Source organism: Acipenser ruthenus, chromosome 11, assembly GCF_902713425.1.
Source record: "Acipenser ruthenus chromosome 11, fAciRut3.2 maternal haplotype, whole genome shotgun sequence".
In the NCBI taxonomy this organism is placed as follows: domain Eukaryota; kingdom Metazoa; phylum Chordata; class Actinopteri; order Acipenseriformes; family Acipenseridae; genus Acipenser; species Acipenser ruthenus.
The window spans coordinates 5297402-5321219 of NC_081199.1; the positions used below are offsets into that span (position 1 = coordinate 5297402).

At 38.2% G+C, this 23818-nt stretch overlaps 3 protein-coding genes across 13 annotated transcripts; 1 reads left to right on the forward strand and 2 right to left on the reverse strand.

The window, feature by feature from the left end:
- Positions 1 to 1321: 1321 nt before the first annotated feature.
- Positions 1322 to 3318, reverse strand: LOC117973284 (hydroxycarboxylic acid receptor 2-like). Its single transcript, XM_059033052.1, has one exon. It carries the CDS (start codon positions 3235 to 3237, stop codon positions 2224 to 2226), a length of 1014 nt encoding a protein of 337 aa, XP_058889035.1. The 5' UTR covers positions 3238 to 3318; the 3' UTR covers positions 1322 to 2223.
- On the forward strand, positions 2321 to 23433 carry LOC117426399 (coiled-coil domain-containing protein 62-like). Of its 9 annotated transcripts, none has more exons than XM_059033046.1 (14): positions 2321 to 2388; positions 12174 to 12280; positions 12477 to 12517; positions 12727 to 12882; positions 13693 to 13885; positions 14309 to 14475; positions 14756 to 14857; positions 15898 to 16069; positions 16691 to 16792; positions 17470 to 17558; positions 18188 to 18288; positions 20302 to 20491; positions 20657 to 20791; positions 21898 to 23433. In XM_059033046.1, exons 1-14 carry the CDS (start codon positions 2378 to 2380, stop codon positions 21955 to 21957), a joined length of 1626 nt encoding a protein of 541 aa, XP_058889029.1. In that variant the 5' UTR covers positions 2321 to 2377; the 3' UTR covers positions 21958 to 23433. The 9 variants fall into 9 exon arrangements, with proteins under 9 accessions (XP_058889029.1, XP_058889030.1, XP_058889031.1 ...); XM_059033047.1 differs by having other exon boundaries at positions 12730 to 12882; XM_059033048.1 differs by having other exon boundaries at positions 12489 to 12517.
- Positions 4346 to 11373, reverse strand: LOC117427883 (density-regulated protein-like). Of its 3 annotated transcripts, none has more exons than XM_034925123.2 (8): positions 11327 to 11373; positions 8946 to 9064; positions 8134 to 8153; positions 7560 to 7644; positions 6960 to 7040; positions 5986 to 6102; positions 5245 to 5384; positions 4346 to 4645 (listed from the first exon to the last, which is right to left on the reverse strand). In XM_034925123.2, the coding sequence occupies exons 2-8, from the start codon at positions 9049 to 9051 to the stop codon at positions 4601 to 4603; spliced, it is 594 nt and encodes a 197-aa protein (XP_034781014.1). In that variant the 5' UTR covers positions 9052 to 9064; positions 11327 to 11373; the 3' UTR covers positions 4346 to 4600. The 3 variants fall into 3 exon arrangements, with proteins under 3 accessions (XP_034781014.1, XP_034781016.1, XP_034781015.1); XM_034925125.2 differs by having other exon boundaries at positions 11311 to 11329; XM_034925124.2 differs by lacking the exon at positions 11327 to 11373 and adding an exon at positions 11176 to 11312.
- Positions 23434 to 23818: the final 385 nt, after the last annotated feature.

Sequence of the window (23818 nt, forward strand, 5' to 3'; positions counted from 1 at the left end):
TGCTGCTATTTCACTATATTAGTAACTATAGATTGTTAATTATGAACAATTCCCGAACGCAAGTAATTCGCGTTCTATAGGAGGAAGACATCTGAGGTTCCTTTTTTTTAACACGACAATTTTTAAACAGCAATCTTACAAGAACAGCAGCGTAATAAAGAACAGCGACGTGCATCAGAACAAATAACATTTTACGTTACAAAAATACTTTCGGTAGCCACAAAGCTGAGCTACAAGACAGCCGCCTATAGCCTTGCCTACCGTCGGCTCCGAATCGTGATCCCGATTGCGTTTCGCATTTATGTTTTAATAAGTTTGATGTACCTGTTTTATGGCTACTGAAAGCACATACTTGTCTTGCACTAGACAGGCGACGTATCCAGCCACAGCGTGTCCGTTTTCATCGGCAAGTAATCAGAATGTTTTTCCAATTTGATGACGTGCCTTTCTGTCGTGATTCATTTCTTGAAAATTTGGTTCTACAGATTAAAAAACAGAGTTCGAAAAACTAAGGAAAGTGCAAACAGGCGACCGTGTCAGACATTGTGCTCACCCGCTTATACTCAGGGTTTGTACTCTGGGCTCGCAGTGGGAAAATAAACTGTTGGCTTTTGACAAGGCAAGATAAAAGTTCAATTTGTATTTATCAGCCGAATATTAATAATTATATATATATGTAAAACAATCCACCACACCTGCATCCGTGGATTTGCAGGGCTTTAGTTATGACATCACACAGCATAGTGAAATAAATAGCATGACAATATTTGCCATTGCATAATCCAGGTATTTGCATGCAATTCAAAACCGTGTGTTCCCACTCCAGTAAATTGTCAATGGCGTCACTGTTCCATGATGTTTGTTGTCTCTTTATTTTGGGGTGGAATGGTAAGAGTTATCATGCAGTCTCGCGCACACCTTACTACTGCCAGTAATTTCACTGCATTATAAAACACAGACCGTTCCTATCTTCCAAGCACTAAACACTTTCCAGTTACCTCTGCTCAACCTTTTAAATCAAGACTTTTAGGAATTTGCTAAGCACAGAAAAAAAATAAAACACACCCCTCACACAACGCAATACAGCAAAATAGTTTTTTCCAAATAAATATCCCCCTTAATGCCGAGCTTCACAATACTCATGTATGCAGGCTGTTTTACTTTACTTATTTGAGATCTACTATGCTTACGTTAAGCTATTGTAAAAACCCTTTTCTAGGTAGGGTAGTGTACCACCACCTTTGATAACACGGCAAGGTCCGGAGATGATGGATTGCTGGAAGTTGTATACACTAAGAAGCACCAGGAAATAGGACCCATATAAAAACAACCCCTTAATTTATTCACAAGAGAAGAGAAACATTTGAAATCGTCACATACATACACATGTCTGTGTGCTTAGAAACAAAATCAAGGGTCAATCAGGCTGCATAGAAATCAATTAACTACAATTAATGACACAAATGCATAACAATTATCTATGAGTGCACACAGTAAAGCAAGCCATTTAACAAACCTAAAAATACACAGAGCAAACAATTAAGCGAATCCTTCAAAATCAACACAATATCAAATCAAACACTCAATTTAAAAACGCAAGTGAATCTTCAAAACATGTAGCCAATAGATAAGTCAGGCTTATTGAACCAGTATAGGATATTGTGCAACACAGCTGTAGGTTTTAAATAATGCAAGTTACAATAGTTATATAGTTCTAAATATCAGTAATTAACTAAGCAGTTAAAAAGGTCCCCTCACAATACAAAATCCCACCCGCAAATCAATCAATTCAAATGCAGTCCATACAACATGCCCTCTGTCGTCCTTTATGACTCAGCCTCTCTCACCCAGACGTTCCTCAGCTCCAGGTACAGACACCAGCACTGCACTAAACCAGTCCCCAAGTTGCGGTTAAGCTCAGAGTAATGCAGCGATCTTTACTCTTGGTTTGGCACAGTCTATGAGTAAGTGAGCCGCCTCTCGCTCTGGTTTCAGTTTATGCTGACTCGGGTTCAGCGTGTTACAGTTTTGCTCCTCTCGCTCACAGCGCATCAGCACTCAGATTCACTCTCGAGCATACCCCCCACACGCGTCAGACTACCTTAAAATGCAGCCCTGAATCTCCCGCGCGTATTTAGTACAGGTGTAAGCAATTAAGCAGGCAATTAGAGGGAGAGAGAGGCGTGTGTCATTGTGTTAATCGCACTACGCCGCAGCGACCTGTCACAAGCGGTCTGCACTCGGGGTGCGAGTTGTATCTCTGTCTGATGTACCCTCTGCCGATGGATCTTCTTTCTTGTGCAGCCGGAGACTCACGACAGCCATGTAATACTTTTTGAATGTCGGGCTGGAAAAGTAATACACAAGTGGGTCCAGCATGCTGTTCAGGTAAGTCAGACTGATGGTTATGTAGAATCCGCTGTCCAGCGCTTCATACGCAGCACAGTCATGTATGTGTTTTCCATTTTTGATCCAGATCAGTATTCTAGTAACATTACTAGGGAGAAAACAGACAACAAACATGACCACCACCACTGTTACAAGCTTCACAGCTTTCCTTATCCTGGCTTGTTTGTCTAGCAGATTCACTTTGAGTTTCCAGGCTATAGAGATAGAACAGTACAGTACAATGCTCAGAGAAACACAAAACCCAAGCACAAACAGAGCATTGTGCCAACTACCAGCAGACGTAGAAGACAGGCATATAGTGAAGCTATCACACTGTGTCAAGTTCCCGTTAGGAAACAGGTGAGATTTGGTAAGGAGGTACACAGTCAATGCTATGGCAAGGACCCACAAAGCGCATGCAGTGTACACAGCCTTCCTGACAGACTTGGTGTTTATTGGGTGGTGGGGATGGACCACTTTGAAGTATCGATCCACGGCAACGGCAGTCAGAAACAGGATGCTTCCAGCTCGGTTCATGGTCAGCATGAATAGGGAGATGCTGCAGAACACGTCTCCGAAGATCCAGTCTTTGTTCCTCAAGTAGTAATCTGTCCGGAACGGAAGGATAACGTTCAGGAGGAAATCGGCTAGGGCCAGATTGAACAGGAAGACTGTGCTGGTTTTCCAGGGCTTGAAGTGGAAACAGAAAATCCACAGCGCAATCCCATTGCCCACCACCCCCAGCACGAACTCCACAATGAGAAGCGGAGGCAGAATGCTGGAGAGCAGGTCTCCGTTAAAAACACAGCAGCTGAGGTTACCCTTCTCTTCATTCGAGCTCACAGCCATGATTACTGGGGTGCGTGGCTCCGCTTCTCAGATGCACACTGCTGAATTAATAGTTAACAAGTCGAAATGATAAAACCACCCTTCATCAGCTATATATACCCAGACCATGCAACAGGAAATGGCTATTTGTATATAGATTACTGTTAACCAAAAAAAAAAGCAGCTCACGTTTCTATGGATGGAGGACCTTCTTTTAGTGACCACTTCTGCCTAATCTATGGCTTTATCAGAAAGGTCCTACAGTGATGCTTTTTATAACTCAATAGCCCATTTTCTATTTTAATTGCTATGGTTCGGCGTTATCAGTTTAGAAATGGAAGCGTGGGTTTGTGAGGTGCCAGTGATAAGTTTTCAATTCCACATATTTGATGAGAGTGCTGGCTTTGAGTTCTGCACACGATTTCAGGGTTCAGTCCATGAGTGTGTGTTATGTATGGGAAGGGAAGGTCCACTTAGGTCTTTGTTGTATCCCGATGCACAGGAATTCTAGTGCCACGTTTCAGAAACGCTATCCTCAAAGCAAATTACAGGTGGAAAATGCTGTAATTGTACAGCAATAAAGTAATCGTGCCCCAGCACTCTGTTACAGAGCTCTGTGCTGCTGGAGGTGCTCCTGTCGTGATGGGATACTGAGCTGATGAGCTGGGGGTTTAAACTCAGGTGTCATGGCTAAGTTTGAATACAAATCCAATAGTTACATTCTTTAAAAGGTAATCCTGGTCTTTATTATTATTATTTATTTCTTAGCATACGCCCTTGTCCCGGGGCGACTTACAAGTGTTACAAGGTATCACATTATTTACGTGTGTGTGGTTTCAATGAAGACACTTTACCTACCTTAACATAGCTCTTTATTATTTGAGTTAGAAAATACCAGTATCTTAGAGAAACACAACCACCACAAAACAACCTCTTACCTGGTAAGCAACCCATAATGCTGATTGTGAGAAACTGTAGCAACCTAAATAGTTTTGAATGTGTGCCACACAGCAAAAAAACAAACCAACACACACCAGACAGGTACAAACAATGTAAGCATTAATAGAGGACTAGTTAACACAGCAGGACCATGTGCTATGAATAAAGAAGCAACAGCAGATCAACAAAGGAGACCCAAATGTACTATTTATTCACCTAAAGGATTGCTTTAGTGCAGTGTTTTGGAACAATTCACAAAGTTATCAGACCTTTGGCAACCAAGAGAAAAAAGCAGCTACATAGAAATGAAAATGCCAACAGTGGGGCCAGTCCACAGTTTCTATAGGGTAAATAAAACAGATATAAAATGCCTCTTGGTGGGTGTGTTTGGCCAGGTCTTTGTTTTTTTGCATTGCGTTCCTTAATAAAAGTTCAGAGCAGGACATCACTTTTTTACTTCTCCCAGATCTTCAATGCTGTCATCGTCCACCTGCATTAAAAAGAAAGAAAGAAAGAAAGAAAGAGACAATGGTTCTGGTTAAAATATCAATGTGACACTAGCCAAGTGGAATCTGTTACATTCATCCTAGAAGCTCCAGGATAAATCTAACAGATTTAGGTGCACATTGCATTGTCTTACCATAGGTATCCTGTTTGTATCCACCCAAACTATCTGCTGTGAAGTAGAATCAGATTGGAAAGGTTCATGCAATGCAATTATCCATCAAGACTATCAATATTGAGATATTTTGCAGCTGGCTACAGTACACTCTATTGCACGATTAATGGAACGCCAAAACTATTTTAATTGAGCCTATGGTTGTGGCTTTGCTGTGCAATTTAGTTGCTGTATATTTAGTAATACTAAAATGAACTTTGTATAATTCTTTGACAAACTATACGTGTCTTCAATGATGTGAGTTTTACAGTAGCTAAAATTCTTATACCTGAGTTAGTTGTAGTCTAAAATATCACATCGTTACCAGTGCCTGGTCTACTCTGTTACACCCAGGTAACTGTTTTAGGTCCACTGTCACGATCAACACATGCTTTTCATCTTATCAAGAACATTTCATTTGTGTACTTTACCTCGGGCCATTTCTCTTGAATCACATCAATAATATCATCTGTAAAATCTCCCTGAATGATTATTTCATCTTCTGCTGTTGCCGAGGCTCCACAGGAGAATTTCTGAGCGAAAAACCTCTGCGCTTCTTTGAGGTCAATTTCTATTAAAAACAAAACAGGCATGTTATCTGTGAGAACGTGGCAGGCGCTTGTTCTCATTTTCCCCACAATTAAAAAAAAGAATATTGCAACACGTCCGCTCCGCTCTGAACATACATTCTCATCTGTGACATGCTGATTGACAAGGTCATTAATAACTCAAAGCCAGTCCTCAGGAACATGGGATTGTTCAAGCCAACAGGGCTCAGCCTAATGCAGTACAGTATAAAGACAACCCAAGCCAAACGCATGAGGTAATCCCCTTCATCACATATTAATGCTTTTGCCATTGCCATGCACGCTGGTACTTGCAGTTCTGTATCTCAAACGAGAGAGACAGGTAAAAGGTAGCTGAATGCACTGTGGATGTTTATGTTAAACTGAGCTAGGAGGGCAGATGAGGCGAGGCGAACATGTTCAAATCATATCCAAGCCACATAAACAGGGTTCCTATATTGAGGAACCTGTTTTGGGTTGTGTTCCATGCTGTTAGAAACTGTGCACACATTTTCAGATCAATCCACTGATCAAGAAAAAGTATACAGCACAGCACGTGGAGTGCGCATGCAGCTTGCGCAGATAACCATCAGGTACAGCGCTTACCAAAAGTTGCAAGACCACAAACTCGGGTTACATATTTCTTCTTTGCCCTTGGGATTTTGGCTATTGTGATTTTTTGGGGTACTGTCTTCTTCTTCTGTTTAATTTGGCCTCTGCCTCCTAGAAGAGAAAATAAAACCATGTTCTAATAAATCTTGTACACTCCAAAATAATGGATTGTTTTAATCTGTATAGAGCACACATGCAGAGCTATCACTGCCAATTCAGGGCATCACACCATAATTATGCAGCTATCCAAGGCTGCACACAATGTCTATCCAAAAAAAAAAACACGGACAAAAACACCATCCAGCTGACATGACTCTACTGTATAAAGTTTGTTACAAATGGCTTACTTCTTAAAACATAAGTTTTGCTACAGCCAGTTACTCTAATATGTTTTATATAAAAATCATACATAGGGCATTTCTAGATTTTACAAACACAAATTAATTTGTTTATAACAGAAACTAAAATGTTCAAGTCACATATGGCAAACACAACCTATGTTTCTCAGTAACCAAACATTTTGTAATCCTGTAAATGAAAACACAGTTTCACAAGGGATGGTTTTTTTTTGTATTTGTACTTCCTGTTGATGACATCTGTTGATGTTGAGTAAGTAAGTTTGTCAAATTGTCCTCCTAGCTACAGGTGCACCTTGCACCATTCCAGGTTTTACTGGGAATTTAATTCTTCTTGTGGAGCATGTTTCAGTGAGTCCGCAAGCAACAGGAGAGATACATGCCTAAAATCCTGTTCTCTTAACCAATCTCAGCTTTACTATTGCTGGGATAAAACAGCTGACAGGTCAGCTTTGCAAACCATGCTAAGTTAAAGACCCATGTCCCACTGCTATTCTTAACATTCATATGTAAATTCTAGTTTCGGAATGCAGAAGGTCATCATCATTTTCCTTTAGCTCTTTTAAAAATAGAACTATGAAGAGAACCCGTTGAGCAAGTCAGTCCTGTTACCTCTCTTCTGCTTCTTCTTCTCTTCTTCCTCCCCAGTTGCTGGGGGTTCACCACCTCCAGCATCTTGTTTTGGACAGTTCCCTGCAATCACACAGCATTTAAAAATCACCAATGATCTTTTTGTTATACTGGTAACACTTTACAGGAAACACCGGTTGATAGTTCCAACATTGATTGTTTTTAACTAAATGAGGGCACTACTAGATTTTAAACAATATACTGTAACTGTAAAAGGACTAAAAAGAAACCACAGTGCTTCCCCTTTTAATAATGCTTTAGTCAGGGGCCATGGCTATTTTTGTTCTGTCTTATAACAAGAATTGCAGCAGTAGTGGGATGGAATTTGGGGTTTTTCAGATATAAAGGACCGTCTGTAGGACTGTAGTTAATTCTTAATGTTTCAAAGAGAAGTCTTGAACACGTATCCAAGATACAGTGATCTTGTAAACAATTCTAACATGATCTACACATACTGCGGATCCGAATGAAAAAGCTGAAATAAAGGGGTTTGCTGACAGAGCAAAAACAATATGCATAATAGACGGGCCTCTTTCCTGTGAATGTTAAAAACCCAAATGAAAAAGCCAGCCTTTTACTTACCAACACTTAGCTTTGCAAATTCATCTGGAAAAGTCTTCTCTAACCACTGCCTGCATTTTGCTGGTTCAGGCATGTATTCACAGTACTAGGATGACAGAATTCACAGTAAGAACACACACCTCACTTGTAGGAAAGTTAACTAGAAGTTACTGTGTTGAAATTCAAGTGGATTGCACACAGCGGGTCTGTTTTTACAAGAACGAGCAATGCTTTGGAAATTGAAACAACAAAGCATCGCTGCTCTGCCAACCACAGATGCAAATTGGACTCGAGCAATGCTCATCTTCTCTTAGAGATGCAACCACAAGCACTGGGTTTCACACGGTGGGTCAGTTTTTACAAGAACGAGCAATGCTTTTGAAATTGCAACAAGAAAGCATCACTGCTCTGCCAACCACAGATGCAAGTATTTAATTATTTTTTTGTGGGGCATGTAGGTGCAATAAGGAGAACAAATTTACTGAAAATTGATTGAAAATGCTGCTAAAGCCAAAAGAAACCAATTTAAAAAAAGAACAATGAATAAATAGTCCACCTGTATCCCTATTAAAACATTGCTTTGTTCTATACATACCTCTGTAGGCAAGGAGCAAACTGCAGATAAAAAAAAAGAAAAGTCACATACGAAAGTGCAAGAAATCACACCCTCAAAACCAAACAGCTACAATAATAGATAGTGCTAAAACCAATATGACTCATCTTTTACTTTTAAAAACTGCATGGGAGTTCACACCAGCTAATTGAAAAAGTACAATACAAGAATTGTGAAACTGTTCAGTTTGATCAAGTAAGGAAACATTTGCTTCCTCTTTATATGGTTATTTTGTTAAGAAATATTTTTCTTCTCATTTGTTTTGCCACAAGTAACATGCTTCCACTTATTTGTCATTTGTTTAAAAATATGATTGCATACAAACAGTAGCATTTTTCAAAAACAGAACAGGTAACATAGTATCACAAATTGTTCCAGGTATACTTACATCTACTTCTCTTTCATGTATTGTACCATCTTATTACCATGCATTGTCTGGTATCAAACTGCACAAGCAGCCAAACGTTAACACAATGCTTTCAATACTTAAACACTGCGTAGATTCTGGAACTGAAGTCACCTGTTTGTTATTCAGATGTTCTGACTCTCCAAAAACATTACATGTTAAACGCAACTTGGTAGTGTACGACTGTGAAAATGTACAGTTTTTTCTTCTCATCACATTCTGGTGACTATTTTAAAACTCTGACCTCCAGATCTCTCAACCATGTCTTCTCTCTAAGGAGCTGGTACACCAGAGTGTAACCATTAACCTGTCCCCCTGCAACTCTCCTCCCTGTGGACAGAGATCCTAGAGGAGTTCTAACACATTGCATATGATCGCTGCCACGTACCTCCACAGTAGAGCACTTTCAGTGGATATTTTGTGTCAGAGTTTGCTTTTCTGCGATCCACTTTGGTCTCTGGTGAAGCTGATTCTGCATTTTCAGTAGTAGCCATGTTATTTTCTTATCTAAAAAGATACAAGATATTATTTTAGTACAATTGTCCTTACCTGATCATTGTATTGACCATATATCTTTTTCAAAAGGACTAAACCATCAGCTTGTTTTGCAGTACTATTGTATATACCATATAACAATGTCTTACTATACTGTGCTAAAATGATTAGTGTTTTAGGGTATTCACATTTTTATATAGGTGTATATATACCAGATTCTTCCAAAGTTTCGCCTTTTGTCCGTTCTACTTCAAAATAACTTTGTTTACAGTCCTGTTTACATATTGTAAAAACAGTTTTTGCTGCACACAAGTTTCCTTCCCCCCTTAATCAACCAAGACTGAATAATGTACCGTTTAATCCTACCAGACTTCAACTTGTTCTACGCTATATTTACACAAAATGCACACAGATTGTTTGTTTTAGTTAACAGATCCAAAAAGCCAAACTTATTTGTTTACTGGTAATTCATAAGCCACGGTTTAAACAAACCAAAACAACATTACCATAATCAAACTGTGGCAAATAAGAGCAAACACAACATTTGCACCTACAGCTCTTAAAAACCAATGATCTGCATTTATAATTAACATCTGCTCACAATCTTTAAAGTGACAGTCAGACCGCTTCCATATACCCTCAGAATATGTTACCTCACTGCTGCACAAGGGTTAATATGTGGATATACATTTCTGCTTTGATTTACAAAAAGGTGCAATCTTAATAAAGCCTCTACTTGCATGACTAAATTTGAAATGAAAAAATATCACTACCAAGATATATGAGACTACTGCCATCTGGTGAACAGGAGAGGGAACAGCAACTGTTTTGCAGAACAGAAATTATTCTGTATTAATATTTTCCTGTGCAAAGCTTTCTCTGACTTGTATCAGGCAGCTGCTGCACAGTCTATGGACCATAATCTCACAAATGTGGCATCTTTAGCTCACCTCCTAGTCTCTAAGTCGCCTTGGATAAAAGACACCCCAAAAATATTTTAAATAGCATTCCTTAATAATAGAAAAGCAACAATAATAATAAAACCATACACAATTTCAGTTTTTGAAATAGGATGTCCCATCTTAACTGTTAACCCTTTAAATAACATAACTGGATAAATAAAGGAATACAGTAATTACAACTTCCAATAACCTTGCGCCTTCAAGTGCCTCTAGAAATGAATTAAATAGACTTACAGCAGCCAAGGGTGGGATCAATTCATTTTTAAAATCAATTCCCAATTCCCATTCCTATGAAAGAACTGGATTTATATTTTAGAGACATCGTTGCTGTGATTGTTCAGCTGCTTTCGTTCGATCAATGACGTGTTGGAATTTATTATAGGGTGATGAGAATTCGAATTGGGAATTGATCTGAAAAAGGAATTGGAATTGAAAAACAGCTATTGACCCCAACCCTGATGACAGCTTTAAGGAGAGCCACAATCTGCTGATTCAGGGGGTCAAAAGACAAATGCACGTTCTTTTAACAACCGTGTAAATTTATATAATGTTACAATGTCTTTTAGGAGCAGAAGGAAGTGTAAAGATCGTCCACATTACTAGATTCCAGAAGAAAAAAACAACAAGTCACTAATGTCAAAACCAGACCTTCAATTGTACTTATTTAAAATTACATTAGGCAAAGATACGACACCAGACACATGTAAGATTATAATTTAAACTGGAAACCGCAGCGTCACATGACTACAATGCAACTCATTAACCTATGTAGTCTGTTATGTAGCAGTATTAACTTAATGACAACATTGGCTCGCCGCTGTAAATAATGGAAGGCCTAGTACTGAATTTGTATCTACCAATAATAACTTATATTAATATCTGTCTTACTCAGTTACTGACTTCCTAATGACAGATGTTAATACAGGACCAGACAGAACGGCCTACCACTATGCAGCAAGAACATCGCCATTTCAGACTTTAAATAAAACACCGTCCTCTCTGAAGAGACACATTGTTAAGAACCGCAGCGTGCTGGCTAATGAATATAACGACAAGGCTCGCTTCCAGAAGCGCAAGATAATACGATTCAGGACCAAACGGCTCCATTCATTTCCATCATAGAACTTAGGTGGAAAAAAAATATGAAAAAGTATGTCATACCTTTGAAATTGTTGTACCTATCCCTTAAATACAACCATTACATTATACACTACTAACCGAAAACGTCAACATTTTTAAATATTTCTAAATGTTTTGTTTTCTTTTTTTTTTTAAATACATATAAATATACTCAACACTAATATAAGCACACCTCACGCCTTGCTCAGGGTCCTGCCTTCTTAAACGGACACACACGTTTGGCATTGTTTTAGGTAGTCACAGGCTTGCCTGAGAGAAAATGGTTGGCCTTTTAATTTTTTTTTAATGATTTGGTAAACGCGTGATGTTAACATATGATTTAGGATAAATCTCTCATGACTACCTTTCAGCAGCTTGGTATTTAAATAAAATCGTATGTTTATTTTGTTTTTTTGTGTAGCCCCCTATGTTTTGATAGAAGGCCCCCTGTGACTTGTGGATTTTTTTAAAAACATTTTTTTTTACTTTGTGTACAGATTGAAAATAAATGTAAAGTATGAATGAATTGCAGAACCTGAATAATTATAAGACAAGAACAAGGAAACAATACTGCAGTTAAGTACGTTATCACTCTAACGTTTTTGTAATTTTGTAGTTTGAAATGTGTACGCTATTCAAAATTAACGTGACTTGAAAAAAGTTGTCAAAAGTTTTTTTCTATGGCAGTACTGCCTTTACTAGATATTTTCTGGATAAAAACAGTTAAGAACAGTTTTATTTAGTTTTAAATTACAATATTCACTTAAATGTATTTTGTGGTACTCTGTTAGTATTGTGCTCAATGTAAGCGTCAGTAGTGTGGATAGTATTATTAATAATAGATTAGGTGAACTAAAATATACTTATACATGTATACTATATAGCAGAAGTATGCGAGTATCCTTACGGCTAAGTACCATGAATTAGTGATGTCTGCTGGTCGATCATCGTCCTTAATTTGTATTTAAATAGAAAAGCATTTTTGACAGATAAACTGGATTTCTCTGCTACAGACAGTGACATAAATTGTTCTTTAATAGCAAGAGAAGGCATCAGTATGATGAAATGGAAAAGGATAAGATGCCATATAACACAAATACAACACCTACTCCGCAAACACTTCCCTACACCACCATGTCAAAGACAGGTAAGCATTCATTGTGTTGATAGTCAGAAAATGTTAACATGTTCATAAGCACTTTTTATTTAAAAGTCCCTGCAGGCCCTTAGTAACCTTCATCACAGCAAATAAAATCCATATTGTATTGCAAAACGACATCGAAACCTCAAAATCTAAAACCATCAATGTATTATCTGATCTGATTTCCTTTGTTTACTTTGAGGTCATTCTGCAGATCCATGGCACAGTACACCAAAACAAAAGGTATGAAACTGCATTTGTACATCATTTATCACTTCATTTTCATGTTAAACGTAATACCCACAGTCTTTATTAAATCCCAAAAAAATCAAATCAATTCATTCCAAATGATTGTAGTAAATCGTTTTGCAACTTTATTTAATAGATGACCACACTTTAAGTAAGTACAGTACTGGGACCAGCTATTGAAACTACTGTTTCTCTGTTTTCAGCAGATTTACAAGTCCTCAGAAGGAAAGCCATCTTCAGCCTCACAGTTAAACTTTGGAAACACAGCTATAACAAGTACAGCTACTCCTTCTACTGCACATTCATGCCATACACCTACAGGGATTCATGCACCTGTCTCTGGTGGTAAACGTGTACAGGTAAGGGTAATGCAGACAGAAAGGTTTAGATACATGTGTGTTTGTTTAAACAAAGCATTGCACTATGTAGAAAAAGGGTTGTGCACATTTAGTAATGTGCTCACTTATGAAGCTTTACCTACATTATTATGATTCAGCATTAAAGTAAAAACTACTACAACATATACAAAGTCAGTTCAAGCTGACCTGTTTAAATAAAAAGTCAAACCCTTATGGCAAAGTAGAAATTCTGCATGTGAATATTACAAAAAACAACTGCTTTGCAGACAAAGTGACTTGTTATATTAGCCTAAAGGTGGCAGTATACTTGTTGTAGTACTGTACATTATTATCTCTATTATTGTAATGGCAACACTGTGTACTTAAGGCAGTGATCGCCAACCCTCGTCCTGGAGAGCCCCAGTCCTGCAGGTTTTATAGGTGTCTTTTACATCATCAGTGGCTAAAGATCTGGAACACATGTTAATCTTGACTAATTAAGCCAATAATTGGTTAGGTTAAGTAACTGAAAATGCGGTTGCAACGAAAACCAGCAGACCCAGTAGCTTTCCAGGACTAGGGTTGGAGACCCCTGACCTGAAACAGAGAGATCTGTAGTAGACCTCATGATTTTATATATATAAAGTTGCTGTGTAGTAGACTGTCATAAAAAATATGTGGAGGTCCAGTTTCATGGAATAAACATTCAAATATAATTTCAAGAAAATATGTTTCACCTCATTTCTATTTAAACCTCTTACTATACACTAATTAAATGTTCATTTTGATACATTACTGTACTTTCATAATGCTTTAAAACTGGTCTTACAGAAGCCTCTAGCGGACATAGAGAGCATGACCATTCAGAAACAACGCAAGGAGCTGCAGCTGTTGATTGCGGAGCTGAAAGACAGAGATAAAGAGTTAAACAATATGGTGCTGGCTCACCAGAAACAGCTTGTAGCCTGGGAGGTGGATCGGCAGAGAGTGCTCACCCTGGAGCAGAGGTGTGCTAGATTAGAGGGTAAGTGCACAGACACTGACAGGCTTGATCACACTGGCAACAATCATCCTGGTGACCTGCGTTTTCAAAGGACTGACACTTGATTGACTGGGCTGTGGAGGCTATATCTTAGGAACTGCTTGTCCTATTTTGATGAGCATGGGCATCTATTGTGAAATACTGTGCCCCAGGATGTGTATGATGGTGCTATGTTTATACTTAAACTACCCCCTTCCATTGTAAGTTTTAATTTCAGAGTTGTCATGCATACCACTTTGATTGTACCATAGTATCCATTATTGTTATGCAGTTATGAAAAATTAGACCAATACATACTAACTCTTATAGTAATCATGCTGGATAGAATGATGTAGTGATGCAATAAAACATGTTAATGATGTAATAGGTAAAAGTGTTCTTCTTCATCTTTTTTTTTTATTGTAGGCAAGCTCCATAACAGAAACGATATCATTCGGGCGCTGACAAAAAAGATCAAGATCTTGGAAGCTCAGCAGAAGGATCGTGAATCTGCTCTTACAAGCACCCAGGAACAGCTTCAGGAGATCTTTCACAGGGAACTTGAGGCTTCAAGCCACTGCCAGGATCTAGTGGTACAGTGTCTTCATTATACATCATATCTCATACATCATACAAGAAGAATCCCAATGCCTCAACCCTTCTAAGAGGACCCAAGGCAAACTGACTCCTGCTTATCAACGCAGTTTTACATAGATCTAGAGACATACTCTTCCAGTTGTGACAAACGTTGCAAAAGAATAAGTTAGAAAATATCAGAATCTGGAGGTATGGAGGCATCTGTCTTCATAGTCCTCCCCACTGCATCTGGTATTACAAATGATGATTTATTATTTTATTTTTTTTGTTGAACAGGAAAAAAACCAAAGTCTCAATTCTTCTGTAGTAGAATTATCAAGCCACGTTGGACAGATGCAGGCCAGAGAGCAGGAACTCGCTGCCATGCTGAAGTTAAAGGTAATGCAGGACTACAGGTTTTCATAGTTCAGAAGAGTTAATTACAGGGTTGGGGTCAATTAGTGTATTTCAATTCCTTTTTAAAATCAATCCCCAATTCCCTTTTAATCAATTCCAACACATCACTGATCACAATTGCAATTAGCAGCGTTCTGTTAAAATGGGCTTCTCACAGTGTCAACAGATCACTTGAATTGAAGTCAATGTTAGTCAGTTAATTTGGCTTCAAATGAAAGCACTTGATCAATTATGTTTAAAATATCAATTCCAATCCCTTCGAAGGAAGGTACTGATTTTAAAAAGGAGATTGGAGATTACAGCATCGGGATTAATTTGATCAATCTGTACCCCGGCAGGATCAGCAGCAGCTGGATTTATTTTTTTAACTTTACAGGGAAATCCACCAGGATTGCTTTAACCATTTATATTTTGGGGGTAATCCAGGGGTAACCACGGGTAGGTAGCTGATGCTAGCCAGGGTGATTCTCCAGTGCTGTAAACTGCTGTGGCAGTTCCAGGCTGGATTATATTTGAATCAAATCAGCCTCTTAGGGTGTTGCCACTGAAAACTTATTGGGATTTACTTCTTCAGGAAAGTCTTCATTTTGATGTTGCTTGTAAAATTGACTGAAATAATTGTCCATTTTTTTTTTATAAACTAAAAAAAGCTTAGCATTTATTGTTACAGAAGCTAAGCTTAAATGGCATTTATCATGAATTATTTTTGTATTTAATATACAGTATAAAGTCAGTCCGTATAAAGCCAGCAAGTATGTGTACAGCAGGTTAGTGCAGTAATTGATAGCTGAACGGTACCTGTAAAGCTGTAAACAAGGTTGTAAAACAAGGCTGTGTAAGGGATAACTTTAATAAAATGTATGTGCTTGTCAAAGATTAATAGCACAGGAAACACAGTATATGACACAGAAGTTTAAGCAATTTAATAGAGTATCTTGAAACTCGGTTAAAGAAAGAGGCCGTGGATATAAATTAAATTAAGAAATTGAAGGTTCGATATCAGATGTCCTGTTTATTGTTAGGACAAAGACATGATGGAAGCCACTGACCACATCATAGACCTCACGACCCGGTTCAAAAAACTGGAAACAGCCCAGAGAGATGGCAAGCTGGGGGAGGTCAAAGCTAAAAAGGAGACTCAGGAAATCAAGCAGCGGCTGAGGGAAGTAAAGCATGAAATGGGGAAGCTCAAAGGTAATAAAATATTGATTGCACGGTCAAGAGAAATTCTCGCTTTGGGCTTGGAGGCAGCATCGATTGTTTTGCTGCTTACATTACATTCTGCCCTTAGCCAGAACAGACACATTTAGAAGATATTGATCGATACAATACCACTTGCCATCTGTCAGCACACCGCCAAGGGCATAGCATTGCATATGTGCCACGCTTAAAGGATTGCTTCATAACTGAGAGGCAGCGAGCTTCATTTTTATGTATGTGGTTCTGTAATGCAAGGAAAAATCTGGTGGTTTCATAACCTGTCCAATGTTTATCCTTTTTCAGGGAATTAAATTAATCCTAGATGTTATGTAGAAGAAAAACAGTAGCCATATATTTTAAGCAAAAAAAAAAAATTGAACTAAAAACAAGGTAACAATTATTTTTTCCTGATTGTAGCTCGGTAACAATGTCCTTCCACATTGTCCTGCATGTTGAATTGGTAGAGAACTAAACATGCTTATATTGGCATAATCAGCTAAGTTTGAAGTTTTACACACGATGTTATTCTTTAACAAAATAAGACAATTATATAAATAAATAAAGTCTATAGCTTTTGTTATGTATATCTATTATTTATTATTATTATTGTTCTAGATGATTTACGTGAAAAGACTGGAGAAAACAACAGTCAAAGGGAAGATCTTATCCGTCTGAAACAAGAAAATCAGCACCTACATAACGAGCTTGCTTTGGCAGGTAAGGGATGCTAAAAATGGGACAGTAAAACATCAGCATACCCATCGTCATGTAATGTGTGGGTGTGTCTCTTGTGTTGTCAGCAGCCGCCTCCCTGTAAGGAATGTAAAGCAACCTGTTTAGCACGTGTGATGATCAGGTGTTTAACCTTGTCCACACCTGCTAGTTTCTAAATGATTTTCCAACCAAATCCAGGTCAGACTGCATTCCTGAAATGCAAATTAAGGACCTTAGGCTTGTGTATTTAAAGTGTGTTCATTCATGTTTTGTAATAATGGGCCTACACCGTGGACAAAAGCACACTGTTTTTTTTTTTTTTTTTTTTGCTATTTTCCTACCAGCTGTAACACTTTTTGTCTCACAAGTTCACGTCTCTAAATTGTTTGAATAGTGGGGTGTTTATTTTGAGGATGAGGATGTATTGTCTGTGATGTATATTTATTAGATACGAGCACACCTGCTTTTTAGTATTGAATTGTTGCAAACGATACAGCTAGTAACTAGAAACCCTTGGCCACCTTATTGAACCTGTGCTTACAGTGGTATCCTCCTGGTCGGCAACTTACCCTTTCATCTCCTGTGCTCACTTTTTATTTTGTTTGACTACAAACGTGTCCTCTTGTATACATTATGTGGGGTTAATCAAACAAACTGGATTTTTTTTTTTTTTAATTCAGGCGAAAGAGAGAGGAGAAAAGATGAACTACTGGAGCTGGCCAAATCTAAAAAAGAACGAACAGAGACCGAGTTATACTGCCTCCGTCAGGTATTTATTCACTGTCTTCAATCACTCCAATTGCTCAGTGAGCATTTTTTTTATTTCCTTGGAAAAATACAGGTTGACAAACTAGTACAGCTTCCGCATTGTGAGGTCTGGCTGCGAGCCAGAAAGAGGGTTGTTTTGAATTGGATCCCAGAATCAACACAGTTGAAATATCCTTTGGACATACCTAAACAACGCCCACATTTTTCTTTATTTGTTTTCTCTTGTTTGGAACTTGCTAGCTTTGCCTTTTGAATTCCTTTCAGAAAGACAGTGGGGGATGTAATCTTCAGTCGTGCAAATTCCATTGTAGTTGATCTCTTACATAATTTGTGTTATTGTTTTTGCCACTAAAGTTTAAACCTGTGTTACTGTTCCCCTGTTCTTAGAGTCTGTAAATTCTAGAACCCCAAACATGTTCCGTTTTTTTGAGGAACCTACCCTTAGCAGTGTGCAATGGGGGCATTATATCAGTTCATTCCACTGCGATCAATTGGTCACAATTAACAGTTTTGATCAAAACAATTACGATGATGCAGAACTGGAAATTCCTTTTTTAATAAGATTGCGAGTGGATTACAGAGGATATAAATTTATATAAAACTAATAAAATGAATCTCTGCATTAAACAGGTTTGTGAAAACCAGCAGAATGACCTGCAGCTACTTCATCTGAACCTGGAGAGCTCACAGGAGAGACTGCAGGAGCAGGAGAAGAGAATCCACAGCTCCGGGTAAACTGCATGTTGCTTCAAAAATACAGGAGTAATGCAAAGAGAAGACAACGATTTGATACAGAGCCTTCAACAGGCAGCATTCATTACGGTTTCTTCACTTTAGCATCAGTTGAATCCAGCTGCATCTTTTGTTATTAAGTGCTAAGCCTGACATTTTCACTCCATACAGTTACTAAAAAAAATGTCTGGTTAAGTTGTATAATCAAGGACCGAGTAAATGTTAAACAACTGAGATATCATTGCGCACGTTTTCACTAGCTTAACAGAACTTCACCAGGACTGACTCAATTCAAAGGTTGAAATGTAGACCCCAAATGTAGCATGGTATACTGTGGTATAACGGACCCTTTCATGGATTCAATAAAATTTGATATTCATAAAACTGTTCAACCTGTTGCTGGATTTACACCCTAGAACAGTATAGTTGAATACCTCTGTTGAAAAAACAGTATTTAAATAACTCTTTTTTAATACTTTTATTTGATCAAATACATTTGATTTTGTAGAGTAAGTAATTGCAGCTTCTTTTGCTATTCTAGTGGTGATAGCCCTCCGACAGCCCCCAGATCTAAAAGTTACAGCAAGAGTAAAGATGCAGGGAGGGAAGAACCAGAGAAAAGTGCACAGCTTTTTCCAAAGAAAAAAGTCAGTTCCGACACCTTTGATGCTATAGATGAATTTGCAAAGAGGAATGAGAGCGCAGGTCCCTCATACTTTAGCACCCCAACTACAGAAGACAGAGGTGCAGCTAGGAATGCAGGGCTGTTCCCCAGGGCCAGCTGCACTGTACCGACAAACAGTGACGACAGCTGTTCTGGGGAAATGGTGCAAAACGAAGACTTGATTGAGGGATCCAGCCGTAGTGAGCCTAAGATTGCCAGCTCTGAACTGAAGGACAGTGCGATTGCTGAACTTGAGGGTAGCTCATTAAACAGGTTCCCTTTTCAATCAACAGGGTTAGAGGCAGTGCACCAGGACGAGGTGAAGCAGGAATCATTTAAATGCAATCGATATGTAGACACTAGGACAGTGCAGTGGGCAGGGTCCCCTGTCAGGTTAGCGAGAGAAAGGAGGAAAAATAATTCCATCATTAAGGCTTGTTCTGGAATTTGCTTCTGTAAAGGAAAGGTTGAACATTCCTGTAGCCTCGGATCAAAGGAGGCCGTCCCGTCTGATGTGGCTTGTAAGGACCAGATCAATGCTGCTAGACTCACTTATCAAAGACCCGACCGCGCAGTGGGGTGCACCACTGACAGTAGCATTGCACTGAGAAATACAAGAGCTTCCACTGGCGGTGATGAATGTGATCCCACTGTGAGCGACGCGGAGTGGGTCGGGATCTTTAAGGCTGATGCAGGAGTAGATGAGTCGTGGTGGCTCTCATGTGATGCTGGTCTGGGGGTCACATCCGCTTCGGGGCATTCTAGGTACTGCAGCCAGACTTGAGAAGGGAATTCTAGCTGAAGGGATTAAGCACAGCTTGGTTAAGAGTTCAATTGACAGAAAGGTCGAAAAACCGAACATTTTTAATTGTATATTCTTAACAAAGCAGTTCATCTTTTGACTTCTTTACCTCCCAAAAAAATACAGACACTGGCATTAAAGGTGTATTGTCTGATAAGGTTCCAAAAATATTTTCTTACATGATTCAGAGATTTGTTACCTAAAGAGAATTGGGGATAGAGCGATTAGGGTTGTAAGAATGATACATTTCTGTTTTGCATCCTGTGCTAAAACAGAGATGCAAGCAAGTATAACTACCTTAGGGGAATGTAAACAACCTGAAAAATAATCAGAAGGCTCATCTATGGGGGGGGGGGGATATCATAATACAGAAAAAGTTTACATTAAACAAATCAAGAAACAAGAAATCAATAGAAATATGAATAAAGTATTAATTATTTTCTCATAAGAATGCTGCAACATGTACATATTAAACGAACACAGGGTGTATTTCCACAGAACTGCGATATCATTACATGTTTTTGTTTTATTTTTCTTCTGTTACAGGGAAGGGAGGCTAGACTTTAGTTCTCTTGGTTTGGACTCCCCCATGGTTTCTGCCTTTCCCTCTCCAGTCAGAAGAGGACAGGGGCAGAGAGGGAGCTCTGTCATTGGAAATGACTGTCTCAGGTCAGAGGATCCTCCAGTGACAGTGACTGCAAACGGAGAGCGAAGACTCAAGTCTGCTGTTGACAATGTGAGTAGTGTCTATTATACAGATTATGCTACCAAGAAGCACAACAACAATACTGCTATAAAATGTATTCTTAACAAATAATAAAAAGGCTTGACTTTGACATGAGTGAACCCTGGTAAATCAAATCAAATCCAAACCATGTGTGTGCTCTCTCTGTCATCACAGGAGGAGCCGTGCTCCCCAACCAGCCGTCTCCAGCGATTGCTGACGGAGTCCAAGCAGATGGTGGCCAATCTGGAGCGTGCCACTCTGCAGCCCGTTAGCACGGCACCAAGTCACAACAGCAGCGAGAGCAGCCGGGTATGTCACCGCACAGGCCTGGTCTGCTATACAGAGCTTACTGCACTCCCACTGACACTGGTGGCCAGGGATTGGCATGAAATCATTGACTAAAAATAAAGAAAAGCAGATTCTTTATTGTTAATCATAATAAGACTTTTGAGATGATGATAATAATAATAATAATAATAATAATAATATATTTTTTTAGTTTATTATTTACGTAAGGAATGTTTCTATATCATTGAGAAAAATCTATATAATGTTACCACTATATTTTTTTTTATATTTTAATCGTAGTTCATGTGTACAATCTTCTGTAGGGGTGTCTTTTTATTAAAACAAAAAACATCCTTATAACCAAACTGCACACGATCTCCTATAACAATAAGAGACTACACAAGCCCTGTGCTTTAATTTACAATATGATTTCATAGTTTTGGTTTCCTAGAAACATGTAACCTGATCGCCCACTAACCGTCTCTGACTGGCTATGATCCTGCACAGCTTCATCAGTCAATCTGGCTTCTTAATCTTCATAAGCTTCTTACAGCAGTGCTGTTAATCGGCTTTCCAGGAGGATTTTTATCATGCAATCTCGTATTTCATTCCATGCCACTCCCTAAATGCAAAGTCAGTGATTCTTTGAATTGTTAGGTGTTTATGTTAAAGCAAGCAGAAAATGTTTACGTGATGTATTTATTTTGTATAGCTCACACCTGGAGTGTACACACTTATTTAATAATTCATCACGGTGTTCCTGTTTGTAATGGCTGTTTTTAGTGTTCAGATTGAGCTCCCTATGACAAACAGGCTCGATTGGGTTAATTTGCCACTTCAATTGAAGCAATTGAAGAAATAGCTGCTGGCTTGTCATCCATAACAGACCTGTAAAGTTAATTTTATTAAACAAAATTCATCAGACATATAAAAAAACGGATTAGAAAGGCACATTAATATCTCTTGAGGTTTACAAATCATTACACAAATGTACAATAGATGCATTTGATTCCCTCTTTCTTTCTTTTATAATAGGCGTACACACACCCAGATTATACACGTTTTAAAACTAGCATGCCTTCTGTTTTATTGTTACTGTGATTGTTGTTGCTGTTCTGTTTTTGCAGGACAGCGATTCTCGGGCTAGGAGCAGTGCATCGGACAGTCTTCTAAACCTGGAAACATAGCAGCTCTACACTACTGGGGAAGCTCCAGGGAATTTAAACTGTAAATAATGCAGCCCGCAGCTATCTCCATGGAACTGAGGCTCACAGCGAGGTTTCCACTTCACCTGGGAAGTCTGGACACACAGTGTGGATTCAGGAATACTCGCTGCTTGTGCTGTAAAATTGAATTTCTCTCGCTCACAGAGTCTAGAAAAACCCGAGAATACAATGCACAGAATTTCTGCATTGTAGCAGGAGCTCACTAACTACAACCCCTTAAAACACTAACAAGAATATGTCAGTGCAGTTTTGTGAAAATAACATTTAGCAACTAAAATCCGATAACGTGTATGCATTTGTAAAGCCAGGTGCCATTGAGGTGTGACTAATTAGTAGCTCTTATCTGAAAACTTTTTATAATGTAAAAATAAGAGAACCTCTATACTGTAATACTTTCCCAGAGCCATTGGGTTACAATACCAGACTAAATGTACAGTTTAACTATAAACATGAAATAGCAAGAAATGCATTATACAATTCAATAATAAACTGAACAAGGGGATAGTGTTCAATTGCAAAACTATGTTTATAATAAAGTCTTGACGGTTGTAAATGTGTTTTAGAAGGTCTAAAGGATTGATAACCAAGGCTTTGAAATCCATGGTCTCGGTTTACCTTTTGTATTGCACTGGTATAATAGTCAGGCTTTGCATTTAAAATAAAACAGTGTTACACATAAAATGCTGGTTGACATACCATGCTATTTTAAACAGTTCCTATATAATCAATTTTACTCTCTTAACATGGTCACCTTGCACTTCCTTAGAGCAATGCAGTGTGAACAGCATAGTGTTCATTAAAAACCATTATCCTTCAGTTTGAGCGAATACTTTGAACATTGCGTAAGTGCACTTTTTAATATTGATCGAGTGAAGAGGTAGCAGCAGGGTCTGGATTAAATGAAAATTATGGCTGCGCCGTAGGTATTATAAAGTCTAGGCATGGCGCTGCTGTAAACTTGCTTGTATTATCCTTCCAGTTACTCGCCTGACTTACTGATAACTGGGCTAAAGTACAAGTCACTGTTTTGGTCTTAAGGACACTTATTGGCAGCTCACTGCAAGAGCAATGCCTGCTGAAGTAAAATGTCACACCATTTACTTCTTCTCAAGTATTTGATATGTGAAAACTCAAAAAATACAATGATTACTGTGGGCAAGGCTAATGGGAGAGGACTTGTGACTGCTATAAAATATATTTTACAACAAAACTACAATTTCAAAGTGTTATTATTATATAATCGGTTAAAATGTGTTTTATTATTATTATTATTATTATTATTATTATTATTATTATTCAATTACCACTTTTAAAGAAACACTTGGAGAAAATATCCTTTTGTAAATATATATATATATATCTTTCTTTTTTTTAACAATATTTTTCTTTTGTTATCCAAACTGCTGGTATCTGCAACACATTTTTGTATTGAACAAATAAATAATTTTGGTATATAAAAGAACATTTGCTTTTGTAACTGTCTAATGTCAGTGTTTTATCTTCTCCAATGTGATGAGGCATTTTGTATTTAACAAGTAATTCCATAGATGTGCAGAACCAGGTGTAAAGTGTAGACTATGCAATGAGTAGTGTGCTTTTTGCCTCCAGGATTCTTAGTGGACAGGATGTTATGTGATTAAATCATTACACAGGGGAGTTCATACAGTATATTACAGCCCTTAAAGGGAAAAGTACCCAATTAGAAAGGGGCTGGGGCAGCTTGGTTTCAGATGGGAATGTTTAATGAATATGTTTTCAAACTATAAACAATAATAATAATAATATAGCTCTCACAAAATACTAGTGCCTTAAAAACATGTAT

Bases quoted from the DNA above. Each gene is read 5' to 3' on its own strand.
- LOC117973284 (XM_059033052.1), bottom strand. From the start codon at position 3,237: ATGGCTGTGAGCTCGAATGAAGAGAAGGGTAACCTCAGCTGCTGTGTT.
- LOC117426399 (XM_059033046.1), top strand. The intron at 12,281-12,476 runs GTAAGCATTCAT...GTTTACTTTGAG, and splicing joins CACCACCATGTCAAAGACAG to GTCATTCTGCAGATCCATGG. The intron at 20,792-21,897 runs GTATGTCACCGC...CTGTTTTTGCAG, and splicing joins ACAGCAGCGAGAGCAGCCGG to GACAGCGATTCTCGGGCTAG.
- LOC117427883 (XM_034925123.2), bottom strand. From the start codon at position 9,051: ATGGCTACTACTGAAAATGCAGAATCAGCTTCACCAGAGACCAAAGTG. The intron at 8,154-8,945 runs GTACGTGGCAGC...TTTTATCTGCAG, and splicing joins GAAAGTGCTCTACTGTGGAG to TTTGCTCCTTGCCTACAGAG. The intron at 6,103-6,959 runs GTAACAGGACTG...TTTCTCTTCTAG, and splicing joins GAAGAAGAAGCAGAAGAGAG to GAGGCAGAGGCCAAATTAAA.